The sequence below is a fragment of the Melospiza melodia genome, chromosome 27 (assembly GCF_035770615.1).
Source record: "Melospiza melodia melodia isolate bMelMel2 chromosome 27, bMelMel2.pri, whole genome shotgun sequence".
NCBI lineage: Eukaryota > Metazoa > Chordata > Aves > Passeriformes > Passerellidae > Melospiza > Melospiza melodia.
In genome coordinates, this window is record NC_086220.1 from 9,926,887 (window position 1) to 9,944,109 (window position 17,223).

The window sequence follows — 17,223 nt, forward strand, 5'->3', positions numbered from 1 at the left end:
CCTGCCTGGCCTCGGCTCCCTGGCACACAGGAGCTCTGGAGCCTGTTGGCTCTTCCCACCCCTCTGAGGATTCCTGCCATCCTCCCCCAGCCAAGGCTCAGCAGTGCAAAGCCTCCTCTCCCCTCTGTTTTGTTTCTTTTCGTTATTGATCTGTTTGACATTTGTCCTACAGCCTGTCAAACAGACAGGCCCAATATGTTCTAGAGACTTGGGTTTTCTTTTTTTATTTTCCTTGAAAAAGAAAAGCAAAATATTTCCACACCTTTTCCTTTCCTTCCTTCTCCTTGCAGTGTTTTGAGTTACTTATGGCTACAGCTCCTTTTGAGCATCCCCTTGGGCTGTGGCTCTCCAGAAATGAGAATTCTGTGCAGATGGTATCTGTAGGGAAAAGGGAAAAAAAACCTTCCCTTGCCATAATGCAGGTCTGTAGAAACAATCCTGTGTTTGTGTTTCCATCCACCTTGCCATGCAGCGTGGGGGGATCCTGGGCAGGAGCTGATGGATCCTGCCTGCCTGCTCAGCTCTTGCTGGTGCTCACCTGGAATGCTGGGCACTTTCAAGGAGAATTTGTAGTCTGTGTGTAATTAGGGATTTACAAAGCCCTGTGCTGTACATGCTTGGAGGGAAGTAGCTGAAATGGAAGAGCCCTCAAGGCAGCCTGCAGGAATGAGACAGTGCCCAAAATCTTGAGAGCTCAGGGAATTCCCTGTGTGGTTTGTGCTGCAGGCTCAAAACCCAGGAGGGGACCCAGAGGTGACATTTGAAGGAGCATCATTACTAGGGAAGTAATTTTTCCCCCACTTTTCTTTCCTTAAAGTGTGCTGGAATGCAATAGTAGTTGCTAAGAAAAGCCAGACTGTCCAGCCTGGAGTGAAACGGAGTTGAAGAAATGCAAAGAGCAGTGTCACCCAATGGGTGCTGGTGGCTTTGTGCTCCTCCTGCTGTCCCGTGTGCCTGCAGAAGCTCAGGAACTGTGTTTGACCCTCAGGTTCAGCTCCCCTGGGCAGGTGCAGCGTGGGGCTCAGGGATTGCCTCTGCTGCCATCTCCCTACACAGTGACAGCAGTGCCTGACACAAGGAGCATTTATTGTGTTTATTATACTGTGCAGTGCCAGCCTGGCTGTGCTCTGGAATATCCTGACTCTGATCAGCCCTAGGGGCTCGCAGGGAACACGAAACTGAGGTGTCAGGGTGGCCAGGAACACAAATTCCTTTTGTTCCCATCAGAATTTTCCCCAGGCTTTGATTCTGGGAAGCAAAGGAAGAGGAGGCTGCAGTTCCCCTGATCTCTCCACTAAATCACCCCGTGCTTTGGTCTAGACTTGCAAATTTGTTCTCAAAACCATTGTCAGCCTCTTCCAGGCCAGCATCTCATTACAGAGCTAACTGCAAAATCAACTGCTCTTGCTGACATGTTTCCTGATTTAGATGCAGCTGGATCCAGCTGGGGTTTAGTGCCTCAGATAGCCTGAGAAGGGTTTTATTTTTTTCCCCCTCTTGACACGGTTAAATCTAGTTGCATTAGGAATTTAATTAGGTGTTAGTTTAATTGTGGTTTGAGCTGTTTTCTCCCATTCAGCTTGCCTAGCAGGGACTGACTCTTGAGTTCTATTTCTGTCCTTTCTACTAACACTGACAACCTTGGGCTGCTCTGTCCTCCCAGTGCATTTTTCTGTCCTCCCAGTGCATTTTTCTGTCCTCCCAGTGCTTCTTGTCCTGCTTTTCCCTGATTGTGCTGGGCAGGGAGTGCTTGGCTCTGCAGGTCTGTGCTGGAGAACTCACCTTGACCTGGCTGCTTGGGAACACCAAGGAGGAGCTTCAAACTTTTTTTTTTTTTTTTTTTTTATATTGTGACTTGCTTGAAGGTGATTTCTTCAGTTCCTAAAGAATTCTCCCATTGTTCCAGTGATGGAGATCAGTTTTCTGAGCAATGTCTTTGGCTGCTGTGCAAGAGAGGCTGAGCTGTGGTAGCAGCTGATGGCAGAAAAATCCACCCATGCAGCTTTGGGAAGGAGTTTGCCAGAAAGAAATCAAAGCAAAGCCCGACTCACCTGTTGCTGCAGTTGCTCTGTTACGTTTTTTTCCAGATAAAGCTGCCTGTAGCAAGCAATTCCTCTATCTGCCATCTCCTCCTGAGCTCTCGGCTGGTGTGTTTGCAGGCAGGAGCTGACAGGGATGGAAATTTTGGGTGAGAATCCTCCAGGAAGAGTGGAGCCCCTGGGAGGAGCTCTGTAGCCAGGCTGCTGCTTTGGGTGTGGAAAATGAGCCTTTATCTTGTGTTTAAGGAGAACCTGATGGGCCAGGTGAGCTCAGGCTCTCAGTGTCCGGTGCCCTCTGGGTGTTTCTGTGTCCAGCTCCCTCTGGACGTTGCTGTGCCCAGTTCCCTCTGGATGTTTCCACCCTGCCCAGTCTCTGTGTTTTATCTGGAGGGGCTGAGGAGCAGTGGAAGCTGCCCAGAGGATGTGTCAGAGTCACCAGTGGAGAGGAAAGAGCTGGAGCTGGGCTTGTGCTCTCCTGGCCTTCCTTTGGAGTGACAGGCTCAGGTTTTACCCCTTGGCCATCAGTTAAAGGGATGAGTTTGATTTAAAGTGGGAGGAGAGAGGGGATGTTGGATTGCCACGTTTGAGGGCCCATTAAATGGAAATCTCTGCAGTTCCCGAGTGCTCCATCCCAGCAGGACAGAACATGGCTGCTGGAAAACAGGCAGGTTAGCCAGGGTGCCTTTAAACTGCTGGAGCTGCTGTTGGGATCTATTGGGTTTCCTGTAATCTTTAATTATGAGGTGTAATTGCTTTAGGATGGATTGTCAATGTTGGTGTCCATCTGCGGGAGTTGCTTGGTAACGTCCCTGGGGCTGCAGCTCCTCCTGCTCTGCACTCCCAGGCTTTCAGAGGCAGCTCTGGCTATCAGTGTCTGCCTAAATGGAACATCTCCGTGCTCTGGAGTGAGCACACAGCCTTTTTGTTATCATTTTGCTGTTACATAAAAGCATTACCGGGGACACGGGCCCGGAGAAGTAACCTGAGAAGTTGCTCAGCTTTCTATTAAAGGTTTTCAAATGAATTCCAGCCTTTTTATAGCATTCTGCCCTGCTGTTTGCCTGGGTATTTATATCTCCATGTGCAGCAACACAAAATAAACATGATGCTGTTTCATTACCTTTTCAGCAGATCCTGAATTATACAGGTTTATGCAAGTTTGATAAGGGAAAAATGCATCCATTATTCCAAACAGAAATGAGTTATTCCAATGTGTTCAGGCACACTTCTTCCTACAAGACTGACAGTTCCTCTTTTCCTTCTTTCTTGTCATCTGGCAAATTATGTTTTATACAGGAGGGGGGAAAATAAATGTCATTACTGCAGCTGGAAGACCCAAAGTGGCACAGGGTTACCATGGGGCAAGGAGGTTAAAGGTGGGAAAGAACTGGTCCTGCTTTGGAAACTGTCAGCACAAATAATCTGCTCCAGCTGCAGGAAAAGGAAGAGAGATGGGGGAAAAAACAAGTTAGGAATACAATGGAGAAAGAAATATTGAGATTACACTCACCCCCCTGCCCTCCTTTTTTTTCCTAACCCAAACTGGGAATTTCTTTGATATTTTATAGGGGAGTGTTTGAAGGGAAGTTGAAGGAAGGAGGCTGAAGAGGCACGGAAGTGGTTATCTTGTGTAGATAATGGCTTTGTGCAATGTTCCTTGGAAGTGCTTGAAAGGGGCTCATTGGTTGGTATATTTAGATTTCATCTTTTAAGCATTTACTAATGATCCCAGTCTAGATGGATAAAACTAATCAAATAGCTGTTTGGGAATGCTCTGCCTTTGGAAATCTTCCCTGTTGACAAAAGGAGGGCAAGTGATGGTGGGGGGAGCTTTTTCTTCTTTCCTTCCCCTCTCTTCTCTCTGCTTTTTGCAAGTCCATAAGCCCAGAGATTTGGAGTGGTTTAGATATTAAATGTGCTAAAGATTTGCACGCCTCTTCAAAGTGAAAACACTTTCTTGGTCAAGTTTTTATCCCGAGACCCATTTCCTCATTACCTGGGTCACAGCATCCCTAAATGCTTTTTGTTCTGCTGCTGCCTCTGTGAAGCAGATGGGCTTGAAAGCCAGGCCCCTTTTGGGTTTGGATGGAGCAAAGCACAGGAAAAGATGGGGATCTAAGGGGTGAAAATGATAGTGCAGGTTTTCAGAGGTCAGTTTTGTCATTTCTAATTGATTTTAATACAGGCTTGTCTGTCTGGGCAGCTGAAACTCCAAAGTAACAAGTGACTTGCAGGTGAAAGGAAAGAAAGAGCAATCTGACAAATTAACTTATAAATTTGGAAGTCTCTGCTATAAATCAGCTGAGACCCAGAGTGCTTAGAATACCAGGCCCAAATAGATAATTGTCTGTTAGGTGGCAGATGGCTCGCTGGTGAGAACAAAATCTGAAATTATGGATCTATTTCCATAATTTTTGTGGTTCCAGTGCCATTTTTCAAATGCAAAATGGCACAGTGTTAACACTGATGTATTGTAACGTGTCAGGACCAGAATTCATAAAATATTCACTTCTAATCCTCATCAGAAATGAGCCTGGAACGCCTCACCACACACATTCCCCTCCCTCCTGCGTCCATCCCTTCCCTTCCAGGCTGGAATTTGGAATCTCTGTGAGTGTGGATTCCCCCCTTTCAGGACCTTGCTGCATCCCTCCAGTGCTTTGGAAGCCAAATTTGGGCTGGAGAGGCAGCTGCAGGCAGCCAGAACAGGCAGAGCGGTGCAGATGCTGTTTTGGCTCTTCACCTGTTCCAGTTGCTGCTCTTTGGAGCCCTCAGTGGAGAGAGGCAGGCTCTGGGGTGCTGGGAGATGGAAAAGCTGCCACGTTCTGCATCCTGCCTCCCAAATCTGCAGGGTTCCAAGGCAGCCAGCACCGTGTGCTGCACCCAAAGGCAGCACTGCCATCCCTGAGCATCAGCCTCTGAGCAGAGGCAGGGTTTGGGCAGGAATCTGTGCTGGGGGATTTCTCACAGCAGTGTGGCACAGGCAGCTGAAATGGCTGAGGAGGCAGGTGAGGGATTCACGTGTTGGCTCCATCCTGGGGGACGTGGGGCACTTTGGGGAGCCTCGGGCTTGATGAGGAGATAGAAAAAGAGATTTTCCCCATAGACGTGGCTGATGGAGGCTGAAGGGAGGCCTGGGTGGTTTCCATGCCCTCCCTGGGATGGGGGTGTCTGCAGGCAGCCCCAGGGAGCTGTGCCCTGGTCCTTGTGCACTGGAGGGGTTAAAGGAGTCGAGGGAAGGAAATAACTTAAAATTTCACACTCAGCTTAAAATGAGGCTGACTCAGGGTCACAGCGTTGGGAGTTTTAGGGAAGAAAACAGAATCATTTCCACATCCTGTGCATGTCCAGGCTCCCTCCTGTGTGCCAGGAGGGTGGGTCCCCATCCTCACCCTGACTGAGGAGCCCGGGAGGGGCCTGGCTGGTTCCTTGTGGTGCTGCTGGATGTGGGAATGCTGCCTGGACAAACGGCATCCTCCCTGCTGCCAGCTCCAGCAGCAAGCTGTGACACACAGAATGGCTCTGCATTGCCCAGGGAGAGGCCTGAGCTCCTCACAGACTCACCCTGGTGTGTTCGTGGAGAATGAGAGCTTCCCGTTTAGAATCTGCTGCCACTGGGGGAAAAAAAACCAACAAAACAAAAAGAGATTTGGCAAAAATGAAGCAAGCACCCCGAGTCATATGCCTGGGACATGTCTGAGTGCATTTTGTGGAGGGTTTCTTCCCCCTCCCTGGGTCATTATTTAGTTCTCCACTGACTAATTCATCCCACACTGAGTTTTTAAACCCCAAATTGCCTTTATTTGTTTGTCCAGCATTCCATCTCCTGGTGGTGTTGGAGCCTGAGTGTTAACAATCAGTTCAGCAAATGTTTATCCTCCTCCATCTGAGCAGCTCCAGGAAACTTTACTTTGGAAGCTTGATGTTTAAAAAGGAGGGGGGGATCGGGGGATGTGGCTTTGTGCTAATTAAGGAGGATACTGCCAGGGGCTTGTGATGCTGGGTTTGTGAAACACACAGCTGGAGGGGAGAGTGAGAGCTGAGATGACAGGAGGAATTTCAGGAGGAATTTCAGACCAAGGCAACCTGTGATCCTGATCCTGAAACAGAGCCCTGCTGCAGACACGGGACAGGAGCACTCTGTGCAGGAAGGATTTTGTTTAAACTGCCATTTTCCCTCAAAAGCCTGCTCTGAGGGAAGTGTTTCAGACTTCTCTTATCTTTGTTGGAGAACATGGCTGGTTCTCTGAAGCCCCCTCTTGCCCTTTATCTTTTTTTTGCCAGGAATTGGATCAAAGGATGTTCAGGTCAGTGCAGTGCTGGGGCTGGAGCTGCTCAGAGCCAGGCTGGGGTTGGAAAAGGCAGCTTGGTTTAAGGCACTCCTTGGAATCTGACAAGCCCCAGTGTCTCCCAGGTGAAGAAAGGACACTTGCATGTTTAATTTGCCCTCCCAGAGGGGCAGGAGGGCAGACAGAGCTGCTCTGGGATACGTGTGTGTGTTGGAACTTGCACAAGCACTGCCCCGCCGCCCTCAGGGGAAGGTCAGGGTGCTGGGCTCGGGCAGGACAGCTCAAACATCGCAAAAGGAATTGTTTGAGTTGGAAGGGGTTGCTCAGAAATCACCCAGCCCCTGTGCAGAGCTCTCTGAGGAAAGCACTGTGGAGTTCTGAGAGAAGATAACAGAATGTCATGGGTTTGGTCTTTGTGAATGTATATTAATTATGTCAATTAACAGAATGAAAACCTCTGTACAGTCCCTAAGATCAGCTCCTGCCTGTACTTAGGCACGGATCAGCTTTGGCCTTACATTCTTAGCCCATTTTAACAACCATTCTGAAATACTGCTGTATTTAACAACCATTCTGAAATACCCTCTGAAAAAGGCTGGAAATTCAGAGATGGAGACAGCTTTTTACAAATCCCACGTGGTTTGCAGGGCCAAGGTGAAATGTGGGGTTTTGGTGGGACATGTGCCAGGTTCTTCCCCAGGAATGATGAACTGGAGACTTCCCAACCTCTGGGTGCAGCCCCGCTCCTGGTGTTCAGCGGGAATGAAGATTTTCTCATTAACAGGCCATGGGTTCAGCAGCGAGTGGGAAACTGCCGTGGGTTCCCGGAGCTCGGGAGTGGAAATCCTGACTGTTTTCACTGCCTTTGCCCTTGCAGATGATGAAGTTTGCCTGGGATAACTACAAGCAGTACGCCCTGGGGAAGAACGAGCTGCGCCCGCTGACCAAGAACGGCCACATCGGGAACATGTTCGGTGAGTGGGGCTCAGCTGCTGCAGTTCCACTTTTCCTGAGCTTTGGAAGTCACATGAGCAGGGCAGGGAGGTGCCTGTCACAGCTCTGACCCCATCCCTCTCAAAGCTTTGAGTCCCCATTCTGTGCCTGTCCAGGGCTGGGACCTCATCCCTGCAGGCAGCTCCCAGTCCCAGCCTGGGGCTCCTCTCTGTGCACAGCCAGCACCAAATGCAGTGCTAAAATGAAAGTGTCTTTATTAAAACATGAAGCCAGCCCAGAGCTGACAGTGCTGCTATTTGTCTGGGCTTGTAGGCTTCGGGACCTGACCAAATTGAGCATTTTCTCTCTCTCGTTTCTTCACTGTTGAGCAAGATGTGAATTCCATGAAATATTGAGTGAATCAATATTAAAAGCTCTTTATACTCAGTGCTAACTGGCTTGTATAATTTTACTCTTTAGCAGATTATCTTTTTTTATGTGAGCCACTTTGAGTGCTATTCCCCTGCTCATTCTGGTGGGATACTTGTTGTGGCTTTGGGGTATTTGTTGGCTTTTGGGGATATAAATTGTATTTTTGCTGCTCTGCACGGGGAGCATTTCCCTGCTCTGCTCCCTGAGCCTGTGCCATGGGGATCCCTTCCTTTCCTTTCCCTTCCCATCCCTGGGGAATTCCTGCTGTGCAGAGGGCTCTGGGCTGCTGTCCAGGGATGTGTGTGCAGAGATTCTCTCCTGGAGTTCCTCCATGGGCAGGCCACCGTGAGCTGATTGCAGAGGGTGGCACTGAGCGTTTGGAGACCACTCCCATCCTGTTCTGCACTCTGTAGGTGCCCAGGTCCTTCTCCACACCAGCTCCAGGACCTGGGGGGAGCTTTCAGCCCGAGGGTATCTGCTTTGTGCAGAGCCCAACCCTCATCCTGCTCAGCTTTGGGGGCTGAGGTTGGGGAAGGGATGTGTGAAGGTGGAAACGGCATCAGGTGTCTGTGACACCATCAGAGAAGGTTTGGGGTGACTGATTGTGGCCTTCCAGGACCTGAGGGAGGACAAGAAAGATGGAGAGACCATTTAGGAGGGTGTGGAGTGACAGGAGTGGCTTCAAAGGGACAGAGGGCAGGCTTAGATGGGACATTAGGGACAGGTTCTTTGCTGTGGGGTGGGGAGGCACATCTGGCTCACAGCTGGCTGGGCTGCAAGGAACCCCATTAACCCTTGTGGAGGCTCAGGGAAGGAGGTCTGGGATTGTCACAGGCTGGGTGTGAGCAGCCCCTGCCCCTGGCCAGCCCCTGTGTGCCAGGAGCTCTGCTTTGGGTGGGTTTGGCCTTGTTTTGCTCTTTCAGCCCCCTCCAGCAGCAGCCAGGTTCCTTACTGGAGGCTCTGCATGGAGTTCAGAGCAAGCTGAAGCATTTTGCAGCTCTTCCACTCTGGCAAGCTTGTCAAAATTCCTCAAGGAGTGTGCCAGTAAACAGACAAAAATATTGAAAGCTTTAAAATGCATTTATCATGCTAAAACAATTGACAGTACTTATGCTTGTTTGCAGTGTGCCCGTGAGCACTCTCAAGAAAAAAATGCTTTGGAGCACGAGGATTTGCAGACAATTGCAGAAAAGCAGCTCCGTGGTACATTTCAGCCTTTTCATAGGCTTTTCCCCCTCCTGGCTGTGCCTCTGAAGGAGAGAGCATCAGGCAGTCCCTTGGTGCAGCCCTCTGTCCCTCTGAGGAGCCAGGACAGGGCCCTGTGGCCCTGCACTGCTGCCCATTCCCCCTCCTGTCACACCGAGTGGCTTTTTATCCCAAGCTCCAGCTGGAGAGGAGGCAAACTGGGTGCTCTCCAGGCTGGAAATGTCAATATTAAGCTGAGATTTCTGTGCAGCTGCTTCCATGTGGGAGGGGAGGAACCTTTTTCGGGGCTATTTTCGAGTGTGTTTGCGTGCATGGGAAGCAATCAAGTTCCTGAAGGGTGAATTTGCTGTTGTGGATGTGCTGCTGCTCACTTGGAGCCTCCAGCTTGGCAGCCTCAGCCCGGGGGGAGCTGCTCTGGATCAAATATTGCCTCTAAGTCCAAGTAGAAATAAAAATGAACTCTGAATTCTGCTCCTGCAGAGTGCCCTGCTCCTCCTGGCAGCCAGGACAGAGCATCCCTCCCCATTTTCCTGCCCAGGTAGGAAAACTTGGATCCCCAGCCCCATCAATCTCTCCAGAAATCCAACTTTGCCATTTCCCAGGTGTTTTTCCAGCATTCCCCCTCTCCTGCGCTGTGATCTGGTCTCATGTTCCTGCTGGTGCTTGGTGTTCTCCAGCTCCTGTTTCTCTCATCCTCCCACGTTTCTGGCCAGAGTTTATTTGCACAGAACTCCTGTGATTGCTGTCATTTACAATCACTGCAGCTCGAGAGCCCTTTCCCTAAACCCACAAGCTGTGCTCCTTTCATCAGCATTAATTATTCATCAGCCACGCTTGTGGTAAGAGGTGCCACGCTGAGCAGCCCAGCCCATGCCCTCCAGTGGGGTAAACACGGTTTGGGCTTTAGGTGTGGGATGATTTCCCTGGAAATGGTGCCATGGGAGTGGGCACAGTGCCCCACAGAGGGTGGGGGATGATTTCTGATGGAGCAAACCCCACATCACGAGGTTCCAGTGGCTCCTAAAGGCTGCACAGCTTGGGGGGGGTTAATTATTAATTTATTTTATTGTTATGTTTGTTATTTATATTTTTATTATCATTATTATTAATTCATTTTAGGTTCAGGGTTGTCTGCAGAATGCCAGGCACTGCTCAAACCAGACCCCAAACAAGGTGGTTTAGGAACATTGAAGCAAAATGGCACAGCTGAGCTTGAGGCTGAGGGTGAGGCTGGAGATCTGCAGGCACCAATTCTGCTCCCAGTGCTGATGCAGTTGTTTTAACCCTTCTCAGCACCTCAGCCCTGCTGCCTTGGGTGCTGTAGGGATTAAATTCCGTGGTGTTTGCAGGGGTTCCTCCCTGGGGCTGCTGGAGAGGGCACAGCCCCTGAAATGCACCTGTCACCCTGAGCTCCAGAGCTCTGGATTATTATTCTGCCCACTCCCCAGCTCTGTCAGAGCCACTTATTTTTCTGACAAAATGTTTTTAAAATCCTGATAGCTTTACAGAGCTTCTGCAGCTACGGGAGAGTGAGCTGGCATCTCGTTCTGCTCGTGCATCAGCTGAATTGTCAGTTACATTTTGATTGCACAGTCTTTTAACAATGATAAGGTGAGAAGCCTGATTTTCAGATATCTCTTGAAGTGTGCAGTGCTGGCAGCAGAAGAATCTTTCTTTGACTTATACCCTGAGCCAATTTGCTCTGAAATCAGTGACAGCAAGTAAATATGGAACCCTGCTGTGCTGTTAGGCGTTCCTCACCACCTAAATGCACGTTGGTTTATTAATTTTAGTTTAAAAATAGCAAACCTTAACCAGGTTTCTCCCCTTTTTTCCCCTCTTTCCCCACTCGATATCATGCCTTGAGATCCTGAATTGCCTCGTCGCAGCCATTGCTGCTCTCAGCATATGCTGAATTTCTGCAGCACAGGGAGGCTGCCCAAGTGCCAGCTGTCACAGCCAGGGCACTGCCAGGCCAGCACGAGGCCTGGCTCAATTTCTGCAGGTGTTTGCACCTCAGCCTGCAGCAGGGCCATCCTGTGTTGGATTGCCTGGTGACAGGGCCCAGGCTGGAGGAATTCCTGGAAAATCCATGGCTGTGTTTGTGTGTTTGTGGGCTCAGACCTTGGCTGGGCTGTTTGCTTTGAGGACAGGAGGTCACTGGCCTCAGCTGCCTGGAAATGGGGCTGGTTTGGCTCAAAGGATGAAAAAAGGGGAAGAAAAGCAGTGACCACAGGAATGCATCCAGAGAGGCCTCTGGAAAGGACACAGCTGAGCTCCAGAACCTTCAGGTTTGTTCTGCCTGGCAGATCCCACCAGAATTTGTCTCTGCCCTGCCAGGCTCAGATCTGGATGGAGATTCCAGCAATGCCATTGGGTATTCCAGGAATCCCCAGTGGATTTAACACCCCCAGGGCTCCTGTGACAGCAGCTCCTTTTAACAGCAGCTGCTCACGTCCTGGACCCCAAAATCTCCAGGTGCCCCCAGTCTGGCCAGCTGAGCCAAGCATTTCCCAGAGAGCTGCTTCCTTCTGCAGGATTTAGCAGGCAGCAGACACACCCAGCTCAGTCAGAAGCAACAGGAGCTGGTCTGGGAATATATAACAGAGATAATTGAATGAAAATATTAATTCAGCAATATCCCAGCTACCAGAAGAGAAATGGGAACCTCCAATTGTGCAATCGCTTACTGCACCTTTTCTCTTCTGTCTCTGGGTCTCTTTCCCCGTGATCACAAAATTGCAAAACCCTGGAGAGTCCTTTTATGTGATTAAAATAATAATAATAATAATAATGGTTCTTTTAATTTCTATGCTGAATTATGCCTGCTGCCTATTGCTCATGACATTGGATGCTTGGCTCCATGGGCTCTTTAAAGAGAAAAATACCTTGTAATGAAGATGTTGCTGGAACTCTGTTGCTCCCTGGCATCATCATCTTTTTTTATCTTTTTCATGTGTAATGTTCCCCAGATGAATAATTTTCAGGAGGGCATTTTGAGTTGACTTTGGCTTTTGATGCCAGTGAAATCTGCAGCAACAAACTTATTTCCTGGCAGCAGGAAGCAGGGAATCAGGATGTGCTCCAAATCCCAAACTCACTGGAGTCTGGCTGCATCTTGAAGCTGACATTAATCCCTGTTTTGGGTTTTTTTCCCCTGTTTTGACATCACTCCCAAGCTAATTAATCCTTCAGGAGATCTGTTCCCACTCCACTCTCACCTTGGGTCCTGCTGGCAGTGGTGGCTCAAACTTCAGGGCTCTGCTGGACCCTAACCAGGGGTTTAATCTGATTGCAGTGGCTCAGCTGACTTCTCAGCTTGAAATACTCATTTAAAAAGTTTAACCAGAAAAAAAATCCCCAACGTCTCAAGAGCGGCCTCCAAATGAGGCCACCTTGCCATCAAACCCTGGCTCTGGGGCTGGGCAGGGCAGTGACTGTTGAGAAAACGTCATTTGAGCAGAGTGGGCTCATCTTAGGTTTGCATTTTAGCAGGGGAGTGAAGTCAGGAAGGAGAAGGGGAGCAGAGGCTGAGGGATCTGGGCGCTCTGGGCACCCAACCTGCCCTAGCAGCAAGCTGGGCGAGCTCCAGCTCATCTCCCCCAGCCCATCCATCAGCCCAGCTTCCTCAGCAGCCTCCTGAGCTTTCCCCTGACCCCGGGCTGGGGCCGGAGCCCGACGAGGCCTGGGAGGAGCGGAGCGCGCCGCGGGATTTGTCGGGAGCGCTTGGCGCAGCAAAACGGGGCAGGAGGAGACAAAGCAAGGAGCAGAGAAACGGCCATTAGAGCAGCAGGGAAAGGGAGAGAACTGAGCAGAGCTGGGAGTGGGGAGGGTTCTGTGGGGCCTCTGTGGGCTGTGAGACAGGAGCGGGCAGAGATGAGGAGGGAGCCACACGTGAGCAGCCCCGTGGCGCAGCACGCAGGGAACAATCAGGCTGGAGCTATTTTTTAATCCTTTTTGCAGGCTCTGGGTGTATTTTAAAACACAGCGAGCTCGTCTTTAAGATTTTTTCCCTCTTTGCTTTTAATATTTTCTTTAAGCACCCCATTATGGATGTTGCCTGTGCCTCATTCTGGACACTAATTATGCGGAAATAATTGTCTAATCTTGAGAGATATTGAGCGTGTGATTAAAAGGCAGCCAGCTGAGGGTGGGTGGAGTTGGACTGCTCACAGATCCAGCTCTGGATTAGGAGCCTTTGGTGGCAGCTCCACAGCAAAAGCTGAGTTGGAGGCTTGGCACTTGCAGCTGGTTTGAGCAAACATCCAGCACCCGCTCCAGGGAGCTGGGAACCACTGGGAGCCTGGGTTGGGATGGGATCTATGGGGTGGGATCCACAGTTTGGGATGGGTTGGGATGGGTTGGGATGGGATGGGATCCATGGGTTGGGATCCATGGGATGGGGTCTATGGGATGGGATGGGATCCATGGGCTTTGAGGGCACTTCCCACCCAAACCAGTCTGGGATTCCTTAGGGAGGTAGATGCCCCACCTGGGGCTCCTGATGCCCTGCTTGGGCTGAAGGTGGATTTTGGGAGTGCTCAGGGCCACTGCTTGCAGTCAGATTCTTGATGAGGTTCTTGCCAGAATCACAGAATTAAGGCTGGAAAGGACCTTTAAATCCAAGCACTGGTCCAGCACCAGCCCTGTGCTCACCACTAACCCACATCCAGATGTTCCTGAGCACTTGCAGGGCTGTGACTCCAGGAGTTCCAGTGCTTGATAACCCATTCAGGGAATAAATTTTCCCTCTGTCCAACCTGAACCTCCCCTGGCACACCTTGAGGCCGTTTCTTGTCCTGTCCCTGTTCCCTGGGAGCAGAGCCTGACCCTCTCTGGCTCCAGCTCTGTTCCAGGAGGAGTTTGCAGCCACAGCCCTCCCTGCACTACCAGGAGCTCCATCAAATCCAGGTTAAGAATATTTAAAAAATACACTTTTAGCTATGCCTTTTAATGTTGGAAATATCTTGAGACTCGAGGGTTTCTTACCTTTATCCCTCTGTGTTTTAGCTTTCCCTTGTTTATTCAGAGGAGATGGAAACTGTACAGCAAAAAACCCACTTACTTTGGTTTTAATTCACTTGGTTTCTGCTGCTGAAACTTCTGAAGAGATTAAGCAGGTTCCAAACTGGCTTTGCTGTGTTGGATTTCACATTTAGAACTTAACTGCTTTATCACATCATTTTGTGCTGCTGCTGAGGTTTCTTTCCACCCTCATTATGTATCTCATTGGATATTCATCTGGATTAGTGTTAGATTTTGACATTTTTCCATTCACCTCCAGGAGATCATATATCAAATGGGTCCTGCTACTGAATTTCTTCCTCTGTAATTTCTCCAGGTGCTTGTTTCTGATATTTTTTTTTTCCATCTCTGCTGCCTTTTGGGGGGAGAGGAGTCCCTTATCTCGCTCAATCAGTGGGTTTAACTCCCTCCCTCAGGACGTGAGCTCTCAGATTTGTCCCTGCTCGGGGCTGGCTCTGTGTGCTCAGAATGCTGTGGCAGGCATTTGTCACTCCAAGACCTTCATGCTTTCACAGAGTGCTTCCTTTTAGCCTCCCAGGATTGTGTCTGTCTCTGGAGAGGATTTTTTTGGAGGTTCAAGGAAATCCCTCAGCCTTTGCTTGAGGCATCCGTGTGAAACACAGTGAGGATTTTTTTTATTTTTTTTTTTTTTGGACTGACTAAAATTGTTCCTCTTGCTTGTGATGTTTTATTCCCAACACCACTTCTGCACCCTAGCACACTTTATATGCAGCTCCAAAAGGGAAGAAAAAGTTCAGTGGAGGAAAATGAAAGCGTTTCAAGAGGAAGTTCTAAAGGCAGAGGTTGTTTCCTACTAATTTCAATAAACCCAGAATTTACCTCTCAGGTACAAACACAGGGTTAAGAGCACCAAATTTATTCCTGTTTCTCTGCACGGTGCTTTCCTCTGAACCAGGATTGCTCTGGGGTGGGAAAACACAAACCCTGAGTTCTGAAGTGGGGGATCCCAGCATCCAGGGCTGAGTTTGCAGCTCTGCTTCATCTCCATTTCCAAGCTCCACAGTCTGTGCTGTGTCTGCCAGGAAAAGAAGGAATCCAGAACAAATCCTGAGCATCAAGGTCTGCCCGTGCAGGAGAGCAGAGCGTTCATGGATGTCTCCTTCAGGCAGCTGCAAGTGGAAGTCACCTCCAGGCATTAAAATTGACACCTTTTGCCTAGGCTAGAACATTCCTTCTCTCTTGGCAGGCTCCCTCCTGGTTGCTGTGGGAACCAGCATTTTTAATTTCCTGACTTTTGTGTGTACATCCCAAATTGTAGCTGTGATGTTCTCTGTCACCAAGGGAGCTCTGGGGAAGGTTTGCAGGGGATGGAGCCAGCAGGGAACGTTTCCTGGAGCTTTTCCTTCCCTCACCATCACTCTGCTGCCTCTCCAGGGCATCTTCTTGGAGACCCGCAGCTCCCACTCATCCCAGGGAGCAGCAAAACTCAGAGTCAGCAGTCTGGGGTCGTTTAGTGCTTCCCAAAAGCTGGAAGGTGCTGGCAGGGACAGTTCTGCCTCTGGTCCTGGTGGCTAACCCCTCTCTGTGCAGAGCTCAGCTGTGGCTCCTTGGCCTCCCCCTGGGGATTGCTGAGTGCTTTTACCCTCTCCTGCTTTGCAGCATCTCCAGTTTCCTCCGGGGGCCCAGCAGCCTCAGGCCTGCCCAGCTCTGATTGCAGGTCACATTCCTCCTGCTGGCATTGCCCTCTGCAGTCTCCAAATGCTGCTGGAAAGGGGAATCTGTGCCCTTTCCTGTGTGAGGCATTGCTGCTCCTCCTGGGGTGGGCTTTGCTCCTTTTTCCAGCATTCCAGCATCTTGGTTTGAGCTTGAAATCATTGGTGTGAGCTGGAAATTGGTGATTTGAGCTGGAAATCATTGGTGTGAGCTGGAAATTGGTGATTTGAGCTGGAAATCCTTGGTCTGAGTGAGAAATTAGTGATCTGAGCTGGAAATTGGTGATTGGAGCTGGAAATTGGTGATTTGAACAGGAAATCCTTGGTTTCAGCTGGAAATGGTTGATTTCACCTGGAAATGGTTGATTTCACCTGGAAATGGTTGATTTCACCTGGAAATGGTTGATTTCAGCTGGAAATGGTTGGTCTGAGCTGGAAATCATTGGTTTGAGCTGGAAATCCTCGGTTTGAGCTGGAAATCATTGGTCTGAGCTGGGAATGGCTGGTTTGAGCTGGAAATCATTGCATTGAGCTGGAATTGGTTGGTTTGAGCTGGAATTGGTTGCTTTGAGCTGGAATTGGTTGGTTTGAGCTGGAAGTCCTCAGTTTGAGCTGGAAATCATTGCTTTGAGCTGGAATTGGTTGGTTTGAGCTGGAAATCATTGGTTGGAGCTGGAAGTGGCTGGTGAGAGCTGCATTTCCTGGGCTGCAGCCTGGCAATGGTTTCCTGAGTGCTGCCTCACCATTTCTCCCTTGTGCTTCACGGCTCGCTGTGCTTCCCCGGGGCAGGACGCGCTGTGCAGCCTCACTGAGCTGCATCCCTGCCTGTTTCCCCAGTTTGCTGAGGTTGTTTTGGTATCTAATCCTGTCAAGCAGCATGCTGGAGAGCATTTGGAGGCTTTCAGCTGGGGTCTTGTTGGTGTGGCTTTAACAATGAGGGAAGAGCGGGGACAGATGGTCCCGAGTGATGGAGTTCTGTGCCTTAATGTGTTTGTGCTGGTGGTAATGGAGCATTTGCATTCTCCTGGCCCTCTGCATGCACACAGAAAATGTGTTCAGATCCTTCCACGGGTGGTTTATGAGGGTTCCAAGCTCAGCCCATGGGTTCTCAGCATGGCCAGGCCCCATAACGAACAGCACAATTAATCTGTTTATTCGTTTTGAGGCAAAGGGTGCTTTGGTTTCTTCTTCTCTGAATTCTCTCCCACCTGGGCTGGTGCTAAGGGCCAGATAATTTCTGGGAGGTGACGTTTGCTGGGCTGGGCGGGCTGTGGATAAAACCACGACAGGGATGAGTGGTTTTACAGCCCCAGCTCCAACGTGGTGCCTGTTCTGCAGAGCCCATCCAGATCTGAGGGAAAATCACTGTCAGGAGCTCCAGGCTGTGCTGTCATAACACATCTGCCACTTTGGGGAGGTGTGTTGGAGAGGCAGAAGGGCACCTTCTCCTGATTGTTGTAATGAAGCATCTCCCCTTTGAGTTGTGAGGTGAATTAGCAGCTCTGCTCATTAACTGCTACCTGTGGCTCTGGCAGAGCAGGATAATGGTTGCAGGTAGGACGAGTGTGTTTGCTTTAATGGGCCTGTTGGGACCCCTCACATTAAATGCTGCAGGTCCTCCAGGAG

The 17,223-nt window shown here is 49.8% G+C and overlaps 1 protein-coding gene across 1 annotated transcript in view; it reads left to right on the forward strand.

Annotated features, from left to right (window-relative positions):
• The window catches only part of MAN1C1 (mannosidase alpha class 1C member 1), a 49,824-nt gene that overhangs the window by 9,947 nt on the left and 22,654 nt on the right, over window positions 1–17,223 (forward strand). The window contains exon 2 of the mRNA XM_063177630.1: window positions 7,206–7,302. Within this exon, the coding sequence (XP_063033700.1) occupies window positions 7,206–7,302 (97 nt within the window). The remainder of the gene's footprint in view (window positions 1–7,205; window positions 7,303–17,223) is intronic.